At 44.6% G+C, this 23,174-nt stretch overlaps 1 protein-coding gene across 12 annotated transcripts in view; it reads left to right on the forward strand.

Moving 5' to 3' along the window:
* Nucleotides 1–23,174, forward strand: part of Kcnj15 (potassium voltage-gated channel subfamily J member 15) — a 43,045-nt gene that overhangs the window by 10,569 nt on the left and 9,302 nt on the right. Inside the window, exon 1 of one of the 12 annotated variants that reach the window (XM_029470457.1) lies at nucleotides 13,172–13,288. The exons of 10 other annotated variants lie outside the window; for them this stretch is intronic. In XM_029470457.1, the coding sequence (XP_029326317.1) occupies nucleotides 13,234–13,288 (55 nt within the window). In that variant the 5' untranslated portion in view covers nucleotides 13,172–13,233. Of the gene's footprint in view, nucleotides 1–13,171; nucleotides 13,289–23,174 lie in introns of those variants that run through there. One more of the 12 variants, XM_029470455.1, reaches the window with a different exon arrangement.

A 23,174-nucleotide genomic window follows, 5' to 3' on the forward strand; every position in this document is an offset into this window, starting at 1 on the left:
AAAAAAAAAAAAAAAAATCCTTCATAAGGTCGGCAGCCTTTGAACACCAACAGGACCTGAAAGTTCCTAATGTGGAGGCGATGAGAACAAGAGTTTCTTGCCAACTCCTCAGGGGCCATGGGCCTTCCTACAGCTTCCAGTTCCTGTTGGCGGCTCTGTCTTCTGGATTTTCAGCACTTGATTGTGGCAATGCAGACTCTCAGCAGAACATAAGCAATAGCAAACTGGAAAACTACATAGACAGCTTTAAAATGTAATCATAGTTTTTTGTTTATTTTATTTTATTAGAAAAAGACAAAGGGGGTCTGGATGTGGCGATCCATAGCCTCCCAGCTCTCAGGAGAGAGGGACAGAGGGGTTATCAGCTCAAAGTGTGCCTAGGCCAGATATTGACATGCTTTTGAAGAAAGGAAGGCAAGAAGGATGAAAAGGACGGACGGACGGACGGACGGACGGAAGGCCTGAAGTTAATCAAGCTCATAATGCATATTTCGGGAAATTCCTGACAGGACAGAGAGTACAAATGTATGGCAGGCATGTTTAGAATTCTGCAGAGATGAGAGGGTTTCTGAGATGACAGAGGTGGTCCCCGCAGGCCGTGGAGGAGGGGCCGCAGAGGCTCATTCTGATGAGACAGACAACCTGACCCCATGCAGAGGTTTTGATCCTTGAGGTCCAGGCATTCCTGATGTGGACTCCAGGCACCCGAGGTGCTTCAGGTGGGGTGGAAGTGATCCTCAGAGTATAGACTTCCCTAGGCACTCTGAGCCCCAGCCTTCCCCCTCACCACCATCTTCTCAACAAGCCGACAGTGTGCATGTTCTGTGAGTTGGTTTCAGGGAGAAGGCAGATGTTGGAGGAAGAAGGTCCAAGTGGGGTTTCATCTTGATGAGCTATCTCTCCTTCCCATTCCAAACATCCCAGAGAAGTGCCTACCTCAGGGGTGATGAGCCACCTGTGATGATTTTAGTAAAGGGGTCAGTAGCACGTCTGTCTGTGTTCCATGAACTGACAGGGAATGGATGGCTTCACATGACCAGAAAGTGAATCCTAATAAAGGAACCAATTCCCCTATTAAATGGTCTGCCTAAAATTTCATAAAGAAATTCTGAATTCTGGTGTCTAAGTTACCAACCCTTACTTAAGAAGTGCTCTTTAACCTATGAAGGGCATCACACGGCTGGGACATGGCTTGTTGGTAAAGTGCTTGCCCTGAAACATGAGGGCATGAGTTTAGTCCCCAGAATCCTCAGGAAGAAACAAAGGAACAAACAAAAAGTCAGGGCATGGTGACGAGTATATAATCCCAGTGCCTGGGAGACAGAGAGAGACGATTCCCATGAGAGGAGGGGGGGGGGTCAGGGGAGCTCTTGATTAGCTAGTCTAGCATATGTGCAGTGTTCCAGGCTGGTGAGGGACCCTGTTTCACTTGATAACAATAATAACAGGCCTGAGGAATGACACCAAGTTTGCCGCACATACACACTCACTCTCACACTGTATCATACTGCATAGCTGCTGAAACTGACACACAAGACCTGAGATGGGAGAGAACTGATTGGCTAGTTTATTTCTAGAGGCAAGATTGTTTACCATGCAAAAGGAGTTAAATGTTATTCTTCTAATTACTTAGTAGCCTTGTTTGTTTGTTTGGTCCTGGAAGAATATACAGAAGCCCTGGGAAGGTAACCCTTCTCTTTCAGTTGGAGAAAGGAGTAACAAAGAGTCTAAACTTGGCATGCAAGTAAGCCGTGCTCTGGAATCCGGGTGGGTCTAGGAAAAAGCACAGACCTCAGTGGAAAACGTGGATGGGTGTGCAGGAAACCCCCATAAACTATAAACTGGCTGCATTCTGCTCGAGTTGGGATGGAGAGAAACCTCAAGGCTGTTGGAAATGAGAGGGGAGGGAACATCACGTACCTCCTGCTCTCAGAAGCTCCTCTGCTACCCTGGGAACCAGAGTGAGGCTAACCACCAACAGCTTGCATGCATTATTCAACCTGAGCTTCCAAGGCACCTATCATTGTAGCCCAGGCTGCTGGGAGGATCGGGCAGTGTGGCCTGCTTCCCTCCAGATTCCCACCTCCAGCCCTTGAACTTGATCACCCTCTGGTCCCGCCTCTCCCTGTGAGGTCCTGTGAGGTTGGGGAAGGCTTCTTGCCCCACCTCATTGCAATGGCCCTTCCGGGAAAGCCAGTCTTTGCTTTTCCTATTAGCACCTCATTATCCGTTTCCCCAGGCTGGCCCAGACTTGGATTTTCCAGCCTGGTAAAGCCTGACCAATTCTGCAGTCCCTGAACCTCATCCTCTCTAGACCTAACAAGATCTCGATGAGTCTGTGATGTGTCTGTCACTCTGGTCACTGTGTCTGCCTCTGAGTGTGTGTTTGGGGTAGATACCTTCCCAGGAGCTGATAAGTCCCTGGAAGACTGATGACACCTTGTGCTTGGCTGTGATGGGAACTGCCACCCTTTGCAGGATCTAGCTCTGCTCCAGGGTGCTGTTCAGAATTCACCAACAAGTTTATTTAGCTTATGGGTTATAGTCTTTTAGGAAGAGAAGTCAAGACAGAAACCTGGAAGCAGAAACTGAAGGCCACACACTGGGCCATCCAAAAAGATGTAGGGAGAGACCTACTGGGAAGGGCCTAGGCCAGTGTCTTCGGAAAAGTATGCTCTTCCTTCAGCCCCCTCTTTTGGAGACAGTGGGCTGGGACCCAGAGTACCCACAGAAGTCCATCCTCTGAGGACCACTTCCATCACACCTTGCTTTGAAGTGGAGATACCTGCTGGGTGGCTCTAGAAAGCAGATCTAAGCAGCCTTCTCCGTTGTTTCTATCGGGAAAGGTGTGCTGATTATGCCTCAGTACCCACAATCCCTTGCTGTCATCATTCCTCTGTGCCACGCAGGGCACTGTGGGCCTGGATATGTAGATTAGTTCATAAAAGTTTATAATTTAACTCTTATTTTTCATTTTAACTTTTTAAAAGAATATTTTATTTTATGTACTTGGGTATTTTTCCTGAATGTATGTCTGTGTGCCGTGTGTGTGTATGTGTGTGTGTGTGTGTGTGTGTGTGTGTGTGTGTGTGTATTCAGTGCCTGTGGAGGCCAGAAGGGGTTGTTGGGTCCACTTGAAATGAAGGTACCACTCATTGTGGTGGCTAATAGTTGGAATCGAACCTGGGTTCTCTGGAGGGGCAGCCAGTGCTCCCAATTGTTGGGCCATCTCTCCAGCTCTTTGTTCCAATATGTGAGAGGAATAAAAGGGACTGTCTGCATACTGCTGAGTTCACCTGAGCTCCTTGAGGAGTCACAGTACCTCAGCATCCTGACAGAAGAGAAGCCTCTTTTCTCTCAGTATTCACAGAGCAATCTGTGACCTTGACTTAAGACATTCCTAATCATTTTCTAGATGGTCTGTTTCACTGTTCAATCCATTGCCTATCAATTACCATGGCTGATTCTCCAGACCCCTAGGGATTTCTCCCAGCAGAATTTAGGTTGTGTATGTTCACAGGGCAATTTATTTTAAATCAGGCAGGTTCCTTTAAAGCACAGAGCTTTGAGGATATTGCCCTGGTACCGAGTGTTTGTATGTAGGTAGTTCAACATTCAAAACTCAGTGAAGATGTCTGTGAACTTTCAGACTTTCACCTTCACCAGGCACCAGGCTGGAAGACAACCTGGAGGTCATTTCATCTAAACCTCTCATTTTACAGATGAGGAAAATGGGAGTAATTGTTGGGCAGTGATGCTAAATTATATCTCTTCTCAAACCAGCTAGCAGGCCAGTGGGCTCTTCTGCATGCTCCGTTAGAGATTGCACAAGCCGATGAGTAAGCTGTGACCCCAAGAAGCCACCTTCTGTGGCTCGAGAGTGTTTATGTTCCCGATGTGAGGTCTGCAATCTCCTGCGACAGTGACCTTTACCATTAAGGCTTGTAGTGCCCCCAGACAGGGGGACTCACTTCTTCCACACTTAGCCAGCAGTATCCAGGCTGCTCACTACCTGTGAAGTATAACAGGTGGAACAAAACACAACTCCAGACTTGGGACTCTCTGAAGGAGAAAGTCTTTCTTCAAACTTGTTGCCTCCCATCTGTGGTATGTCTCATGTCCTAGTTCCTTTGGCCTTCTTCCACCAAAGCACCTATATTCACAACTCTGAATGTGAGTTCTTGTCTAACTTGTTTGTCTCACGGAAGAATCTCAAGTAGCCTAGGCTGGCCCTAGCTAGCTATTAAGCTTAGGCTGGCACCCAGCTACCTATATAGCCTAGGCTGGCCCCTAGCTACCTGTATAGTCAAAGATGACTTTGCACCTATGAACTTCTTCCCTTTGCCACTCAAGTTCCAGAATCAGGGACACGCTACCAGGCCCAGTTTCTGTGGTGCTAGGAATGAAACCCAAGGCTTTGTCATGCTAGGCAAGGACTCCTCTAACTGATCTACATTCCCATCTCTCTTCACTATGATCTGATCTGATCATTTCACATGAGCATAGAGCCCATGGAGCAAATGCCTTGCAGGTCCATTGTATCCCAGTGTCTAAGTTGTGCATTAGTGTGCTGGCAGTGGCTCTATTCATTGAAGCAGGTGACTCTTCTTCTCCAAAGCTCACTTCTGTGAGCATTAGTGCCTCTTATCCTCCATCAAACCCTCAACCTCTGGGTCCTATCCACTGTCACCTTACTGTTTAGATAAACTTTATGACCACATGTCTGCTCTTGTTCTGACCCTTCTCCGGAAAGTCCTCCTTCCTCCCTGTTGGTTCAGGCAGCCAGTAGGCTTGTATCAACCCCAGAATTCACTGTTTCTTCCATGTTTCTCCACCCAAGCAGCAAGTCCAGAATCCTTCCCACTTCCAGTCACTCATCACCTCTTCACATATAACAGCTGTGTGAATTTTACCTGATGGAAAACCAAGGTGCAGGTTAATCTAGACTCATCTGCTGTTCATCCAAATTCAAAATCCTCCAGATAATCTCCCATGGCCTCAGTCCACCAGCTCCACAAACCTTCATTCTTTCTGCTCAATGAAAGGTAAATCTTCTCAGTTTGACTTCCATCCACTTATAAGATTTAATACTAAGGTATCCTCAGCCTGGTCTTGTTCTGCCTTTGTGGTATCCCAGTGATTTGTACCCAATAGACATTAGAAACAAATTAAGAGCTTTTTTTTAAAACGAGCAAGACTTGGGTTCAAGCACATGCTTCCCCTGAAGGCTCTGATTTGATTGGCTTGTGCTGGAGCCAAGACATTGGCACATCTGAGAAGTCCCTGTGTGGTGGTTCTGTGTCATTGAAAAACTCCAGTTTTTCAATGATGAACCCTATTACCCAGCCAAAGGAGAATACTGAACATTCTTCACCAACCCACACTTCTGCCTGGTGATTTCTCCCTTGTTAGCATTTTTCCCCTCTAGGTTTCTTCTTTACTACAAGAAATTTACAAATACTTCTTTGACTCTTTGAATTGACACTAATCTCTCTTTCTCCTGGAAACATCCAGTCTTCTTTATTGATTGTACTCATTCAAGTGCACCCAGCCACTATGTCAGACACAGGCAATGTAGATGTGAAGACCAGATCCTTGTTCTTGCTCACTGTCTTTTGGAATAAGTGAAACTCATGAACCAGGTAATATTGAACTTTATCATTGAAATGGATAAGCATCCATGAATAAATGCGAACTATTTCAATATTAAGGTATCTGTTGTGCTGGGTATAAAAACAATGTAATGCCCATCACCTCCTCTAGTGAATGGTATGTGTTTCAGTGCTTGAACCTTTTCACACACATCCTTATATGTTTAAAAGGCAAAAAAGTGTTAAATTCTTGCAGAATGAATGAACAAACAAAATAAATAATATTTTGATGACTAGGAATAATTGGGAAATAATGGAATTTCCAAGAAAATAGCTCTATAGCTCAGAGTTTGAGCCAAGAGTAAGAGCTCAAAGATTCATTCATTATTTTTAGTCCTAAATTGTTTATTAAATTTCTGCCACCCTCACCATCTTCCTATAGTGTTTTTAAAGTGAGAATGAGAATACTGTATTTAAAACCAGGACCCATTTCTTAATGTTTAAGAGGTGACTTTAAGATACAAATGCTGGAGATGAAAGGTGATACTTAGATGGGTAGTAGAAAGAATTGAGGGGTATTAAGAGAAATCCATCCAACAGATCGATAATTCTTCCCTCTCTCTCCCTTAACCTTGCCATGATTCCCAAGTTGAGAACTCAGACTTCTTAAATGTGTTATTGATAAGGCTGTTTCAATGGTCACTGGTGAGTGTAGCAGTATGTTCTGTATGTATGCTTTCACTAGGGGCAAGTTAGGTGAGTGATGAGTTGGTATGCCTGTAAAGGTTGTTACTTTTTCCAGTGTAAACCTCTAATCAAACACAGCCTAAGAAATCCAACATTCTTGGCAAGAGGACCTACCTCTGAATGTGCACAGGCTCCCTCCGAATACCAATGACACCTTCAAGAGTGTCTGAGTCAAAACAGGTAAAAACACATTCTTCTTAACTCAGAGGAGGATTTTAACCATGAAGACTCACTTCTCAGAGAGGTAGATCAGTGCTCAAGCACATACCATTTCAACGTCAGCAACTTAAAAGACTTTGCATGACAAGGGCCCAGGAATCACTCATGTATTCCTAGTCATGCTTTTGATGGTCATTCATATTTCATCTTATGAACTGACTAGTAATCCATTTCCTGGTTCATGTGTTGACACATTTCTAGAGTCATGAGTCATAAAAACAGATTTGGAGACCTGGCTTGTGCCAGAGGTTTGGCTGCTGAGAGCACAGGATGGACTCAGCCCAGCCCATGTCCTTGAAGGGTGGTATTCTCCCTGCCATGCAGAAGGGAAGTGCACACGGCTCTGGAGCATCAAGCTATAAGAGTAAGGGTGGCGATGTCACACTCCTCAGTTGTGAATGGGAAGAAGGACTCTTCACTAACTCTGCACTGGGAGCCAGGAAAAGCAAGCACTGACTACAGCTTAAAGAGACAAGAGATCATGGTGGTTGGTGTTTCACGTAAGAAAGGCAGAAGGGCAAGTGGAAAGACAAGGTGACCTGGATTGTAACAGGCCCTGAGAGCAGCTCATGCTCATTGAAGTGGGGATGATAGAGAGGCAACTCCGGAGATGTGGTCCAAATGGTATGGAAGCTACAAAAGACCCAAACTATGGGTTCAGAAGTTCAGAGTTCATTAAATAAAAAATGAAGAGCAATGACACTTGACAAGGGAGAAGAATGGGGTGGGAGGCTGCAGATCCCTGCCACACACAGGTCCTCACTTTTGAGAAATTGTTTTTGTAGTTTAGAAACATCAGTTATAATGGGGAGAGTGGTGTGAAGCCAGGTCAGTTGAAGCCAGAGGAACAGCAGGCAAGATGTTAAAGATGATTTGCAGAGAAGCAGCACAGGGCTCTGTACCAGGATAGTTTCAACAAAGCAGAGGAGCAAGGCTGGAAACAGCATCATGCAGGAGATAAAACTAGAGATTACAGGGCTGTGGATCCTAAGGAAAGGAATCCAGGATGGACTTCTGCTCTGGCTTGTGTGAATTGGGGCTGTTCAGAGAACATCCAACATGAGTAGCTTCAGGAGAAAGGTTTATGACTTTCCCCCGGTAGCTCCACACTATACCCTCCGGGGAAGGCTGACATCTTCCATCAGCAAAGAGTACGTGTGGTACAGAGGCAGAGATACCACACACACCCTCCTTTCAGCTCCTAACTGCAGTGGCTATGTGGGAACATCCATTCTGAGACTCTGGACAGACTCTCCTCAAGGTGCACTCAGGTTCCTTTACTTCTATTCACACCAGCGTGTACCCAGCACACACTTCGGCCCTGCTGTGTCCTGGCTCAGGCACATGTAGTACAAATAGCTTATGATCCAGTGAAAACCCTCTGGGCTGTGATGAAGGAGGGAGGGCCGGCTTTGGAGGGAGCCAGATCTCAGTCTAGACATGATCTCAGGCTAACTTTGTATCTGAGCCCCAGTTTACTTATGTTTATCAGAGTTTCCCCAGTCATTCTGAAATTTGGAGTTAAAAGTATCTGCACTATCATCAACACAGTGCTGGGCGCATGTACATTCCTGAGTCTGATATGTCTAACTACCTTATTAGTATGGACATGAAAGCAAGCAACTCCACATACTGAACTAACTATTTTGGAGATAAGACACACCGTCAAAGGGAAAGCACTGAACCCATTACCACAGCTAAGGAAAGCGCCTGCCTACAGCGATCAGTGTCTCAACACAAAATCTGAAAACTCAGGAAAAGCATGGGTTTTTCAGAAGGGAGGTTGTGGTAACAGGCATCACTAGCGAACAGGACCAGCTCACTGGGACAGCTGTGAGTCACCTGACTTGTATAGGCAGCAGACTGAGGAGTGGTTGTAGAAGGGTCTCAGAGCCATGTTCAAAAGCTCAGAAATGAGGTTTTGACTAATGGATTGCAGACACTGCTGAGCTAGACAGCAGATGGCTTCACGGGAACTGTCGAGGTTGTAGTATATAAAACATACATCTTTTTAAAAAAAGATATATTTATTTCATTTATATGTAAGTACACTGTAGCTGTCTTCAGACACACCAGAAGAGGGCATCAGATCCCACTACAAGTGATTGTGAGCCACCATGTGGTTGCTGGGAATTCTCTGGAACAGCAGTCAGTGTGCTCTCAACCACTGAGCCATCTCTCCAGCCCATGCAGAAGATTCTTAAAGAGAACTTGAGACAGGAATCTCAAGTGTGACACTATTGTAGCAATCAAAGAAATACAAGATAATGGGGTCTTGCACTAGAAGGTTCTACTGAGGGGACATGAAACGTTAAGTGTGCGAAGTAACCGTTAAAATGTAAGTGTTAAAGTGTAAGAACGTGTAAGTCTTAAAATGTAAAGTGTAGAGAGTTCCACGAGCAAAACTTGAACGTGCCACACACACCAAGCACTGTTCAGATCTGTGGGAGTGAAGGGCCATGGAGCCACACCCTGCTGAAGGCTATAGTCTCCCCCAGTTCATAGATCCAAGTCTGTGGCCCAAACAGCCTGAGCATGGCTCTCCTTGCCTCTACTTCTTACACTATGTGCCAAGGACTGAAGTCCTTGCTTCTATACTGGCATATATGGTTCCCTCCTGGTCACACCTTCTTTAATAATCTAGTACAACTATTTTCTAGAACCACGGCCAGGCAGATGGTACCTGCAACAGATGCATGCTTGAAAGGTCAGGGGTAAAGTTTTGACTAATGGGGAAACCCTAGTGTAGACAGTGGGGGCTTCTAGACCAAGTGAACAGAAGCTTCTCAGTGTAGAACATTCTAAGAGGAAGATGACTTGAGATAGAGACCTCAAGTATGAACCTGTTGGGGTTTCACAAGAGCCACACACAACCAGAAACGAACTGAAGTATGCGGAAGTATGAAGAGGCATTGGCAGCGGCCCAGGGATCACCAGGTTCATTCTGTGAAACCAACTAGGAATAAACATCTGGAAAGGACAGAAGACTGACCAGCAGAGACAGCGAAACAGCTCCCTTCAGAAGGATCCAGGACAGAGAATCTAGTAAGCAGAGTCTGTTAGGTGCTCTACTTAAAGCCATGGTTCCCCCCATCTCCCTTACTGGTAGTTGCTGAAAGAAGGCATCTTGGACTTTCTTTTTATCTCAAGTTCTGTTGGTCTGACTGAGACGAGACCAGGAGGAAGAGGTGAGGATACAAAGGGTGACAGCACTGCCAAGTTCTTTCAACCACAGTCGAGTTCCCAGAACTACCTTCAAAGTTGGGTATCTTGTCTGCTAATGGGGCTAAGAAGTAATCCTAAGAACGTGGGTGCTGACAACTAGGTTTTCTTTAAGCATTTATTCAATTCAACTGGTAACCTGACTGTTCTTCCACCACGTCCATCACTCTCTCGGCCTTTGTCCATTTTAACATCACTCTCTGACATCAGATGGTGGGTGGAATTCTGCTAGGTTGCCTCAGCGTCTATAAACGGTGGCCCTAATATTGCTGGTACTTAATATCATTGTTCATAAAACCATTTCCACGGTAGAGCATATACTGTATTTAAAACTTACATGTAGGTCTTGGGTGTAGCTCAGATGGTTAAGTGTTTGCCTTGCAAGCCTAAGGACCTGAATTTGATTCCCCAGAGTTTGAATCCACATAAAAAGCCAGGTGTGGTGGCTTACAGTCTCAGTATTGAGAAGGCAGAAATGGGGGTGGGGGATCCCTGGGGATCTCTGACTAACCGACTTAGACTATTTGGCAAGCTCTAGACCAATGAGAAATCTTAGAAACCAAGGTGCATGGCTCCTGAGGAACCACAAGCAATGTTGTCCTCTGACCTCTGTGTATACCTGCACGCGAGTGCATATGCAGCTCCACACATATAAACAACACACACATACACATGAAAACAAATCTTTTTCATATTGCAAGCCAACTCAGAAATTAAGAAATACATAGAAACATGACAAAAGTAATAGTTGGAAAGCTGTACACAAAGCTGAACACAAAAACATGAACTGAGAGATTTGATTCATTCAGTCAATGATGTCGTGTGTTTATGTGTGTCTCTGTGTATGTGTGTGTGTGTGTGTGCACTGTGTGTCTCTGTGTATATGTGTGTGCTGTGTCTATGTGAATATGTCTGTGTCTGTGTGTATTATGTAAATGTGTGTGTGCTCTATATGTATGCTATGTGTGTCTATGTGTGTGTGTGTGTGTGCTGTGTGTGTCTGTGTATGTCTAAGTGTGTATATGTATGTATGTATGTGTAGGTATGTGTGTGTTGTGTGTGTGTGTGTGTGCTGTGTGTGTCTGTGTATGTCTAAGTGTGTATATGTATGTATGTATGTGTAGGTATGTGTGTGTTGTGTGTGTGTGTGTGTGCTGTGTGTGTCTGTGTATGTCTAAGTGTGTATATGTATGTATGTATGTGTAGGTATGTGTGTGTTGTGTGTGTGTGTGTGTGCTGTGTGTGTCTGTGTATGTCTAAGTGTGTATATGTATGTATGTATGTGTAGGTATGTGTGTGTTGTGTGTGTGTGTGTGTGCTTGTGATGCTTCTCTCATTCTGAAGGAGGAGGACCTGTGTGCCCTCCCTGCAGTGTGAGCCCTCTCATACAGTTGTGCAGAGAATTCTGGTCAGAGAGACCAAGCCAGAGCAGCCTGCCATGACTCAGCACTCCCAGCTCAGTGTGAGCCCCACAGGGGCAGTGTGACCAGGCAAGGTCACGACCTCAGTCTCCAGCCATGTTCCCCTGAAGGAAAGCATTCAGATCTGAGCCAGCACTGGAGGGAGTCTCTCAGTACAGGATCCCCTTGTAACACTGCATAGTGCTGTGTAAATGATGCTTTCAGCCTTACCATTCTCAGAGGGAAAGCCTTCTTCTGTTCAAGCAGATTTCCCCCAAGGCTCTTCCTACAAGGACAGAGGAGGGAGCTGACCTTTGTGTCTCTGTGTCAAATGTACAGGATGGACTATGTATCTCTTGCATGTTTGTGGTAATACCTGTAACTGCCACCCCCAGGAGAAAAGGGGAGTCAGTCACTCAGGGCCACTTGGGCTCTTTCCTGTTCCCTGTTTGCTGTGGTTGAGGTGGAGACCCAGGCCCACTGCTACACAATGGGAGCTGTGGCCCTTCAATCTTAGTTAGCATCATACAGGGGTTACTAGAGGCTGAAGATCCTTAGACTTCAGCTCAAGGATTTCGGAATAAGAATTTTCATGTTAAGTGATCCCTAGGAAATGTATGCATGTCTTGTATCTAATGCAATGCTCATTGATATCTAATGCAATGGATCTACCAGGCCTGGTAGCTTGTGACTGTAATCCCAGTAGTCAGAAGACAGAGGCAGGGGGAACACCATGAGTTTAGTTCTGAGTTCACTCAGACGCAAGCTCTGCCCACATTGGTCCTCCCTCCCCTGTATGTGTCAAGCTTTCTCTTTAGCATTAGTGATTTAAAATAGATTAATGGCTGGGCCTCTACCCAGCCCTCTAGCTCAATCTATTGACCTTGCAACACGCACAGTAGGACCTGTATTTGATCCCCAAACCCATAAAATAAGCTGAGCTGGTGATATGCATCTGTAATGTTGGTGCTGGGAGGTGGGGAGAGGGGGATCCCTGAGTCTTGCTGACCAGCCCAGAGGCCAGAGGGAGTATGCCTCCAGGTCCACGGAGACTCTATGTCAAGACATAAGAGGAACAGTGATTGAGAAAGACATAGACCATCAACTTCCAGCCTTCATACACATATGTACACACATGCACCCACATACCTGCATGCAACACACACACAAGCACACACACACACAAGCACACACACACAAATACATACACACAGACACACACAAGCACACAACACATACACAGGCCCACACATACACACACATACATATACATACATAAGCACACACAGATACATAGTCACAGACACATACATACACATAGACACACACATACACACATATACACACACAAGCACACACATACCACACATACACAAGCACACACAGACACACACATGCATGCACACTCACACACACACAGACATAGACACATAAACACAGACACATAGCCACCGAGACACACACACACACACACATTAGATAGGTAGATAGATAGATAGATAGATAGATAGATAGATAGATAGAAGATAGAAGATAGATAGATAGATAGATAGATAGATAGATAGATAGATAGAAGATAGATAGATAGATAGATAGAAGATAGATAGATAGAAGATAGATAGATAGATAGATAGATAGATAGATAGATAGATAGATAGATAGATAATGAACTGAAACCCATCCCTCCAGAACATGTCTTTTAGTGTAAAAGGCACATTCCAGATCACAGTTTTACAGCAGCAGGGGAAGTTGTCAGGAGTTGCTGGCAAAGGAGAGAAACAAGAGAAAGTCTGCCAAGAATCAGAGCTGACGCTTCAGCTGGGTTATGTGGAATGAATAGGAGTTTGCAAGAGGCAGGAAGGGCTCTGGAACAACTGGACCTGCCTGAGCAAGGGCAGCAAGCAGGATTCTGCTTTATCAGCAGCCCCTCTGGGCCAAGTACAAACTCTTCAGCCAATTAGATGGAGCCTTAAGCTAACATAAGAGAATAGTCTTCACTGCTCACTGCAAACCGGGCTCCTGGATTTGAACAGCTGGGACGGGTCTGAGAGTAAATGACTCCACAGCGTTGGCTATGGCAGAGTGTGGAAAGTTTCTCAGCTGGACACTGTAAGTACATCTCGTTTACAGTAATAGCTGGACAGCCTGAGAATGAGCCATGCCGGGGAAATTCAATTTTCAGATTAAGGGCATAAAATGGAAAATCTGGTTGGAAGTCCTTTTCTGATTGTGTTTCCTTTGAAGAAATGAGTGCTGTTGGCATTTTAAAGCCATCTCACTTTAAGCTTACCTGGAAAGACACACAGGGTGGGGAGAGAGGGAGAGAGAGGGAGGGAGAGAGAGACAGAGAGAGAGAGACAGAGACAGAGACAGAGAAACAGAGACAGAGAGAGAGAACTGTGTATTCTTGTGGGTTTTTTTTTTAAGACATTGATGCATACCTGTTATCCTAGCACTGGGAGTACAGAGACAGGGGGACTACCACAATTTAAGATTAGCCTGGTCCACCTTGTGTGTTTGAGGCCACAGAGTGACACCTAGACCCTATCTCATCCTCTCTGAGGTCTCCTTTCCCTCCTGTCCGTGCCCCAGCCACCTGTTGACTCTCCAGGGAACCTATGAGCTATGGGTTCTCAAGCATCTAGCACCAGCCTGGCCCACACATGAGACATTGCATCTTGGATGACTAGAAGTGCTAATTAAAAAGGATGTCAGCATCTAGGTTTGCCAGACCCTTCACCATGGTGTCAAAAGCAATCACCTAGAAAGCAGATTAGATCTTGTATTTTCTTTGAATAAAACCCGAGGAAGACCCCCATTCTCCTGAGACAAAGATGTGGCAGCTCTCAAAGAGCCCACAAGGCCCTAGTTTTCCCCTGTTCTCACCTACACACCCTTCCTCCTTGCTATCCACCTTACCTTCTGAAAGGCACCAAGCTACATCTGTCTCTGCCACAGTCAATGCTGAAGTTCTTCTGTTTCTTCACTTTTGGGGGAAACCTTCCAGGAATCCCAGACAAGAACATGCCATGTGTCCATGTTCCATCTTCTGACCGCGACTCCTTCCCCAGCTTACCCACAGACATCTTTGAACTGTTGTCTAATCTGATGCAAGGTGCCACTTCCCTGTCCCTTTCTAAGCTATAGGAAACCAAAGAGAAAGTGGCTTATATTCACTGCTGGGTCTCACACAGCAGCATTCAGCACATCGTAGGTACACATTAAGTTCTTGCTTTAGATGAACAAATAGTGAAGAGCTAAAGTGTCTTGATCTGTGTGTTGATACATGCTGTAGATGATGGTTCTTGTGGACTTACGAGAACTTTGTAGACCCAGAATAGACTTCTCCGCTCTTCCTTTGTAAATATAATTTCCTTTTGTTGTTTCATTTACTCTGAGTTGTAACAGTCAACTCTCACTCGATCCTTGGTAGACAGATGGATTTTAACTTCTCACAGTCTCTCAAGTACAGGGATATCATTAGCTCCATTCTGTACTTGAGGACACTAAGTCTCAAGGGTTAAGAATCTGTCCAAAGTCACACAGCTAGTGTCGATAGAGTACTCTGTCCTTCTTTACACAACAATGACTCTGAAGAAGTGCTCAGTGTGTCTTTAAACACAGACGAGGTTATGCTCAACCTGACTTCTGAAGGAGTGGTGGGATGAGCCAACAAGAGAAGAAAGGAGGACCTTTGGGACAGAATCAAGTGTTCCCAGACACAGAGCCCTGAGGGCACTGAGCTGTTTTGGAAGAGGCAAGTCAGGCTCCATCCTAGAGAGAGCAAAGCTTAAGTTGCGAGCCTGAGCCTGGGCTGAGCGGCAGGCAGGGCTTATAAAGGTACTTAGGACCTGCCCTGTTGCTGTGGGAGCCACTGGAAGGTTTGTGAGGAGCAGTGGCATGTGGATAGCTGCCCCCACAGGAATGGGGTGCTTTCTCCTTCCTGGTAAGAGCTTTGCCGCATCCACGGTGATCTAAAACCTGTGTGGCACCATGTGGCATGCTAACGAAAACTCTGGCTTGTAGTTCCTGGAAATACCACGTAACACTACGAAGACCAAGGCTGGTGTACAAATCTCAGCTGTTTTCTGCCATTTCCTCCTTTGTTTCCGTGTCAGTAGAAAGGGTACGGGGACTTCTAGAGAGGAGAATGTTGGGCTGCCTCTCTTGGGTCTCATCCCAACTGTGTAGATACTAATAGTGTTCACAACTAACATCAGTGTGTGTCATCATGTTGGAAGGGGGATTGATTGTGATTTATTTATTTATTTATAAATGGCTTTTGGTTACCTTTATAGTGTGTGTGTGTGTGTGTGTGTGTGTGTGTGTGTGTGTGTGCACGCGTGCGCGTGCCATGGCACACATGTGGAGCTCAGAGGACAACTTTCAGGAGCTTGTTGTCTCCCCCTATCATGTGGGTCCCATGGATTGAATGCAGATTATCTCACTCTATAGCAAGTGCTTTTACTTACTGAGCTAAGTGCTTAAGGGTGACTTAAATTATATTAAGGATCCATGCTATAGATAGAAAAGAAAATAATATATTAGATGCCTGACTGTTCCTTTAAGGAAAGTAAATCGAGAAGGTTGAGCTAGGTTGGTTGGTTGACATTAAGTATAGCATTTAGAATGTATAAGCTTAATTTAAATCCAGATCCACCATGCCTGGAGAACTGAGGAGGGCCAAGTACCTCAGATGAGAGGAGAGATGTTAATTTTCAGTGACTTCTCAGTAGAGGTTCTGTCTTCGTTACTCTCAATGGGTACAGCAAACTATAACTGTATTAGCTCCAACCGTGACCCTGTCACAGTAACAGCCATAGACAGGTCACTGCTACTTTGTTGGCTTCCCAGAGATCTTAAATGTATACTTCTGTCCACTGTACTTCAGAACAATAGCTTTTATGTGATAACTGGAGAGGAAGCACAATGACTTGCAAAATTGTAAGGTTGGTGCTTTACCAACAGTAATGCAATGCTGCCTGTGCCCTGGACCGCCCGCTGCCTGACCCTACTTACCCTTGGGGATTGGAGGTGAGGTGGCAAGGGATCAACAGCATGGACTCCAGGGGAAAGTGAGAAGCATTGTAGCAAGCTTGTTTGAAAGCTGCTGCAAGCTCCTTTGATACCCTCCACCCATGTCCCATTGGTCCCAAGAAAGTATCTCTTCTAAACAGCAGTTCCTGATTGGCTAGTGTTGTCTGCACCAGCAATCTTTGGTTTCTCAGGCAGTCCTCAATTAGGTCCTCCTGCAGGAGATGTCTTTGCAACTGTGAGGCCCCCTGTGTTTATACTGAGGCATCCCCGCTGTTCTTCCTACATTGTTTTAGTAATTTCCATGGGTTGTTCTTATCTACCTAAAAATTATATTCCAAGAAAAATTTATTCTCCAAAATTATATTCCATGTGTCTTTATAGCTCACCCCTACCCCCAAAATAGACCATACTACAAAAAATGGTTAAGAATCCCTGAACTGACTTGTTGAAAATGAGACCAGGGCTGGGGAATGCTCACATAGCATGAGCTAAGTCCTAGGTTCACACCCTGGCACTTCACGAGCCTAGCATGGTGGTGCATGTTTGCAATCCCCCAAGCAAACAAAAGAAAAGTCTTGATTACTAGCTTACAGGCTGTTTCTAAGAATCATGCAGGAAAAGGCTGTACCTGGTCCCACAGGGCCATAATGACTACATTTGTTTTTAGAGTTCCTATTACCAGGATGGTGTTCTAAGAACGTGGCATATAAAACCTTGTCTTTATGTGATTTGGACTTCTAGTCTGCTTTGTTCTTCCCTAAAGAATATCATGTTTAGCCAATAAAAATGAGGTGGCCAAGCTATCTGTATGTCTCTACATAGCGCATATATAGAGAATATGTATAAAAACATTTTAGATCAACGAGGAATAATTTTGGTATATGAATATTAATAAGTATTAAATATCACCATAATTATAATAAAAGTATTTGCTATCCATCTGAAATTCAAATTTTAACTGACCATCTCATATCCTATCTGGCAACCCTAATACGACCAAAATTGAGCCATCCACCCTCCAGCTAATAAAGTACAGATGGCTTCAGTGTCTTGTGCTTCCCTATTTACTGATGGAGATTAGCTAACTGCCAAAGGGCTAAGATTCTGATTGAACATGAAGGTGTTTTGAAATTAGAAAACACCCGTCACTCAGAGATCACGTGTGAGCACATGTGTAAGAAACAGATGACTCAGGCATAGTCCATGCCCTTGAAGTGCACTGTCTTCCATGTTAGGCTGTCGGTGTGAACTGTGCTCCCCCGAGACCTGAGAGCTCTGCTTTCCATATCACGGACATGTGGTCAAAGCACGGACTAAGAGTGAGACTGGATTGTGAAACATTTGGACACGGGTCCTGCTTTTAAATAACTTGGTTCCAAACCAAGCAAGAGTCAGTCATTTCCTTTGTCTGGTGTACAATTCCCATTAGGGTAATAAAGTCCAGGAAAACTCACAACGGGAGGAACTCCATCCCCAGTGACAGGTGAATCACACCGAGAGCCATTCCTTACCATTTAATCACTCAGATCACAATCACATTTTTTTCACCTTTTTTTTTAAAAAAAAAAAAAGGAAAAAGAAAAAGTATCATAAGGCCAGAAGACTAAGACACCATATTTAACAAGGTCTTTCCTGTGCCTTGGTCACCTTAAAGTGAAATAGGTGCTTTGGGGTGGTAAAAGGTTCTCCACACAGTGGCTTCATGAGAGAGATTTGTTTAGGGGAACTCAATCTGAAGTGTTGCATATATACTTTATTTAAGGACACGTGGTGAGAAGAGAGTGCTGCCCGCTCAAACAACCTCCCACTGCATCATAGGAAGATGGGAATTAAGGGAAACCATCCCATTGGCTTCACGCTTCCTCCTTGCAAGCTCTGTCTGCACCCAGTTTGCAGTTTGATTAAGTAAAACACGTGATATATAAAATACTTGTGTCCCCTCCTGGGCTGTCTGAACCAGATGCTTCCTCTCTGACTTACTTCACCACACTCAAATCAAACAACCCCCAAGGCTGTCTCTCCTTCCTGCATCACAGAGAGCCCTGTTGGCCCATCTTCTTCTCTGTTTGAATTGATCTAGACAGGAGCAGCAAGTGAGCCCGTGCTAGCCTCTTGGAGAAACACCTTCCCTGAAGTGAACAATTTGGGTTGCGCATTTAGGGAAGTTAACATAACACCCTTTGCCTTCTTCTCGCTGCTCCCAAGACATGAAATTTCCTCTTTTATCTCACAACAATGTGCATCCAAGTCACACTGTGTTTAAAGGGGAGGATATGCTTATTATCCACGTTCTTCGCATGTTGGAGCATGCGAGACCAAGGGCAGTAAACCAATGGAGATTTCCACTTGCCTTTAGCTGCTGTGCATTCTTACTCTATAAGAAAGCCCGCTGTTATTAAGGAAGAATGTTCGGCTGAAGTTGGTCACTCGTAACAACAGACAGATGTATAATGTTTTATTTGGGCTAGCTAGCTCTCCTGCAAATTAAGAGCCTAACATTAAACTGTCTTTACAAAACTACACAGCAAATGATAGCTCTGACTACTCTAGAGCTCAGATCCTGAGTCTTTGCCATGGAAAATGGAAAATGAGTCTCTGCCGAGCCTGGTATCTGTTTAGACTTGTCCTTGCTGGGGAGAGGAAAGGTTGACGTTCTATGGAACGAAAAAAAATTAGAAGGAATCTGCACTGAGAAATAAGGGTATAACTATGCAAACCACATTTAAAGATGGAAAAGGACTTTAAAAAAATACTTATGGAATTTGAAAGAATAATAGTGGAACAGAGACATAAGAAGGCGGCTAAATATTTGACCACAGAGGCAAATGGGTTCCTGACAGGGTCACATGGTATGTGAAAAAAGACGATTAGTCACTGAAGGAACATCTGTTGCTTCCCCTGTATGCAACAGGGTAAAGATTAAGTGTCTCCAAGTCACTAAGATGCCCTTGTAATCTTTCGGGAAACTGAGTTTCTTGTAAGACTTGAGTTCTTGGAAAGCACCTTCAGAAATTTGGGCTTCTTAGCTCTGGGGTGGGACCCCCGACCCTGTACTTCCTATGAGCTCCTCAAGGGAGGCCGATACTGCAGTTGAGGGATATAGTCTCCTCAGGGTCTCCTGTCTATCTGAAGAGACATTTTACGTTAACCAGGAGTGACATCTGCTCATGGAACGCCTGAGAATCCCAAGTACATTCCAGCCCTATGCCAGTTAGCTGCTGGGTGAGGAATCGTCAACAAATCATCCACACTCTTGGATTCTCTTTTAGAGTTGTTCAGTGCCGACCAGATGATCAGCACTCCCTAGAGTGCTTCCAAAGATCACACCTATGCTGGGCAGTTCCGCTCAGGTGTGGGGTGAGGGACTTTCAAGCATGCCCCTCTTGGCACAGGAAATAACACTCAGTCCTGAGGTAGAGTCAGGGAAGGGTGTGGCAGCAAGCACCTCCTACATGATTCTGTAGCATTCCTGACTACAGGATTTGTAGCAGCCCAGCTTTGGCTGGTAGTCGGTATCCTACAAACGCCTTTAATAGTCTTTGCCTGAATCATGCTTGAGCCAGGTGGTTCCAACCATCCTATCTCTGCAGGGGAGGCCTCCAGAGGTCTTATCCTGCATGGAGCTGTGGCTAATGTTGCTGTACAAGGAAGGATCTTGGAGTGATCTTCAGTTGAGTGTGCCCTCACCAGTCTCTCAAGTGCTTTGTTGGTCCCTTATTTGCTAAGAGAGTCCACTTGAGCTTCTGTTCTCCTGGACAGTCTCATATGGTACCTCATGAACTTCCTGCTACCACCCCACCCTGTGTTCTCCATATTCTCTGTAACATGTGTGTAGACCTCTCCAAGTGTGACCTCAAGGCTTGCAGCAATATCACACAGGGGCTTAGACCTTTGGATGTCTGGCTCCATAGGTATTATCCTTCTTCCAGAACCCTCCAGGGGTCAAAATGCTCAGAGACACATGGTGAGAGTCTTTATCATCTGAAATATGGAAATAATAGCAATATCTGGTTAGATATGGCAGAAGATGATCAATGAACTAGAGAGGGCTTTTTATTCTCTGATGAGCACAATCATGCTGCGTGATTTTCATCATGAGCCACCGGGAGAAGACAAGTGTCACTGTGTCCTCATAGTGGTGTTGTAGCTAGGGGGCCAGTGCCAGAGGCTGACAGAGGCCAGTACCAGAGGCTGACAGACCTGGTTCTCTGGCTAATATCTTCTGTCTATTGGCTTTATGTATGTGCATAAGTTATTTAATCCCTCCCATCTTAAGATCCTAATTTAGAAAATAGATTTGCTTTTCTTCAACTGGTAAAGAGAAGGATGGAATAAAAAGTGATGTTGCTTTGAAATGTCTGCCTTCTGAAACCAAAGCTGTTGGTATCATAAAGGTAATGGCCCAGGACAGTCAGTCTGCCTATGAGATTATAGGTCACCAAGCCAACAGATTCACAGATCAAAGGAAGGCTGGAATGGAGGAGGAGTGGGTCACCCATGCACCTTCTTCTGAAGAGCCACCCTGCACCTTGTATATAAGTGCTGACTTTGAGATAACTCAGCAGCAGGTCAGACACATCTGTCTTCCTACTGAAGTTTGGTTAGACTTAGATTATTTCTCTGTTCCAAGTTCTCATCCTAGACCAGCATTTGGAGTTCACATTATGACTATTTCAGATTTTTAATGTCATTCCTTTAAATTCCGTATCGTTTAGACTAGCATACAATCCTAGTACCAAATCACAGTCAGGGCTTCTCTGGTTCCAGTTTTTAGCAGGCTTTATCTCTGGAACCCAGAACTCCAAAACCTCCATGACTCACACAAGCATCCTCTCTCACCTGTTACAAGTTAGCAGTTGCTCTGCCATGGTCCAGCTCTGGACATTCTCCTCCTCCTCCTCCTCCTCCTCCCCTGCCCCAGAATAAGGAGGAACTGATGAGCATCCCAGGGACAAGATCTCTACGTGAGTTCAGTGCCTCTGCTTAGGCATGGTGAGCCATTGCCACTCACAGGCCATGGCTTGGAAAAGTCACATGACCTCCCACACAGGAAGCAGAAACACATCCCACTCAAAGGGGCTGGCCTAGGTAAGGACCCTTTACAAGATCCAGCAGAAAAGTGGGGCTAACGGGAATCCACATCCAAACACACACGGTCACCAAAGTCTGACACAGCTCTACCTGCACAGAACACGGACAACTGCCTTGTGAATATGCTGGTGTGTGTGGGCAAAGCCACTGGAGTCCTACCCTGTATTGGTGAGCTTAAGAACTGGGTTCAGAACTCAGTCAGGCTTTGAAATGAATGGGAGGTGGTTTTTGAAGAGGGGAGAATTTGGTCCAAGACTGTAGCAAAGGTCCCCTGATATGTCTGTGTGGCCCGTCACAGGGTCCAAAGGACAGCAAGCCTGGCTGGGTTTATTTTCAATTACTTTTAAACCCTCTGAGCTCAGTGAACCCTGAACAAGTTCTTGTTAAGCACTTTTTTCCTACTTAATATTTAATCCTGTGTCTACTTAACATGAAATTTAATCTACATAATCTTTGGGCTTGTAGGTCATCAAAAATACCAGTGTGTCAGAAACAGCTGGTACCCAAGCTTTTCATATCAGCAAGAGGTTAAACTCTTGTCAGAGTTTAAGTCGGAGCCTTTGCATTTTGTTGGTCCAGAAAAGCAAGATATAAAGTGATTCAGGTCTCATTCCCCACCTGTTCCCAGCCCTTTGAAAGGACATGAAACAGGGACACCAGACACCTGAGGAAAAGCAGAACACTGCATTCCCAGAAGGAGGAACATGCACATTTTTTTTTCTGCCATCTTGTTTGTCTGCCACAGAACACATGATGTTTTCCCAGGATAAAAACAGAGAAAACTTACAAAATTCAACAAAAAACTAATTTCAAACTTTTAGAAAGTCCTAAATCTGTGTTAACCAGGAGGGGAAAAATGATTCCTAAATGAATCTATTTTTCTTAAGAAAGTATCTGCGACAGGAGGAAGATTCTATTTTTGAGAACTAGAAAAAAAAGGTACTGTGTAAATAGGTGTGGGTTAGCAAAACTAATGGGTGAAATTTGTTGTGAGAGTTAAAAATATCTCTGTACTTATTTTTTTCTAGAATTATTTATGTTATAGTAAAGTATGTATTTAACACAACATATAAATAAAACATTTATACAATTAGTGTAGATTAATTTTAGAGTTATTGGTACTGCACAAATAACTAATATGATATAGTAATATAAAATTTATAACATTTATATATTTGGTATATATTTGACTATATATATATTTATATGCTCTATGACCCATATGACATATTAATATCTGTAAAATAAATATAAATAATATGTCACATTTTTTACTAGAATATCTATATATTTCTGATACTAAAAGCCTCGTCCCTGGCTCTGGGCACTGGGAGTAGCATTTTACCTACAAGGATGAAGGAGTTGGATATGCCTGAAGAAATATGCAGGTACATTCAACATCTGGGCAACAGTATTACTCAGGATGCTGAGAGAAAGCAGGGTGAGCAAGATGTATCCTAAAGAAATGGAGCTGTACATCCCACCATGCTGGAAACTGCGCATGCCCCCAGAGCAGCAGTGTCACATGGGACCCTATCAGCCATGCACATTGTTTGACTTTGAATCATCTGGTTGGTTCTGAGGCCTGAACCCAGAGCCCTGTCAGGCCAGTAAAAGATGTGGCTCAAGGAGCCCAGCTCTGCCCCGACACAGCGTTGGGAGCCTGAATGAGTCACTTCTCCACAGTGCCTCTTTGAACATATGTGGCAGTGCTCCCCTTGAAGGACTGCAGTGATGCATAGTAAAGGCCCCACGTGGCAAGCTCATGGCTGAGGGGTGGCTGCCATGTGAGTGTTGTATTAGCTATGTGGATTCTACCTGCCACTACTGTTATCCAGGGCTTTCTGACCTGATAGTGTATTACTAC

Source organism: Mus caroli, chromosome 16 (genome assembly GCF_900094665.2).
Source record: "Mus caroli chromosome 16, CAROLI_EIJ_v1.1, whole genome shotgun sequence".
In the NCBI taxonomy this organism is placed as follows: domain Eukaryota; kingdom Metazoa; phylum Chordata; class Mammalia; order Rodentia; family Muridae; genus Mus; species Mus caroli.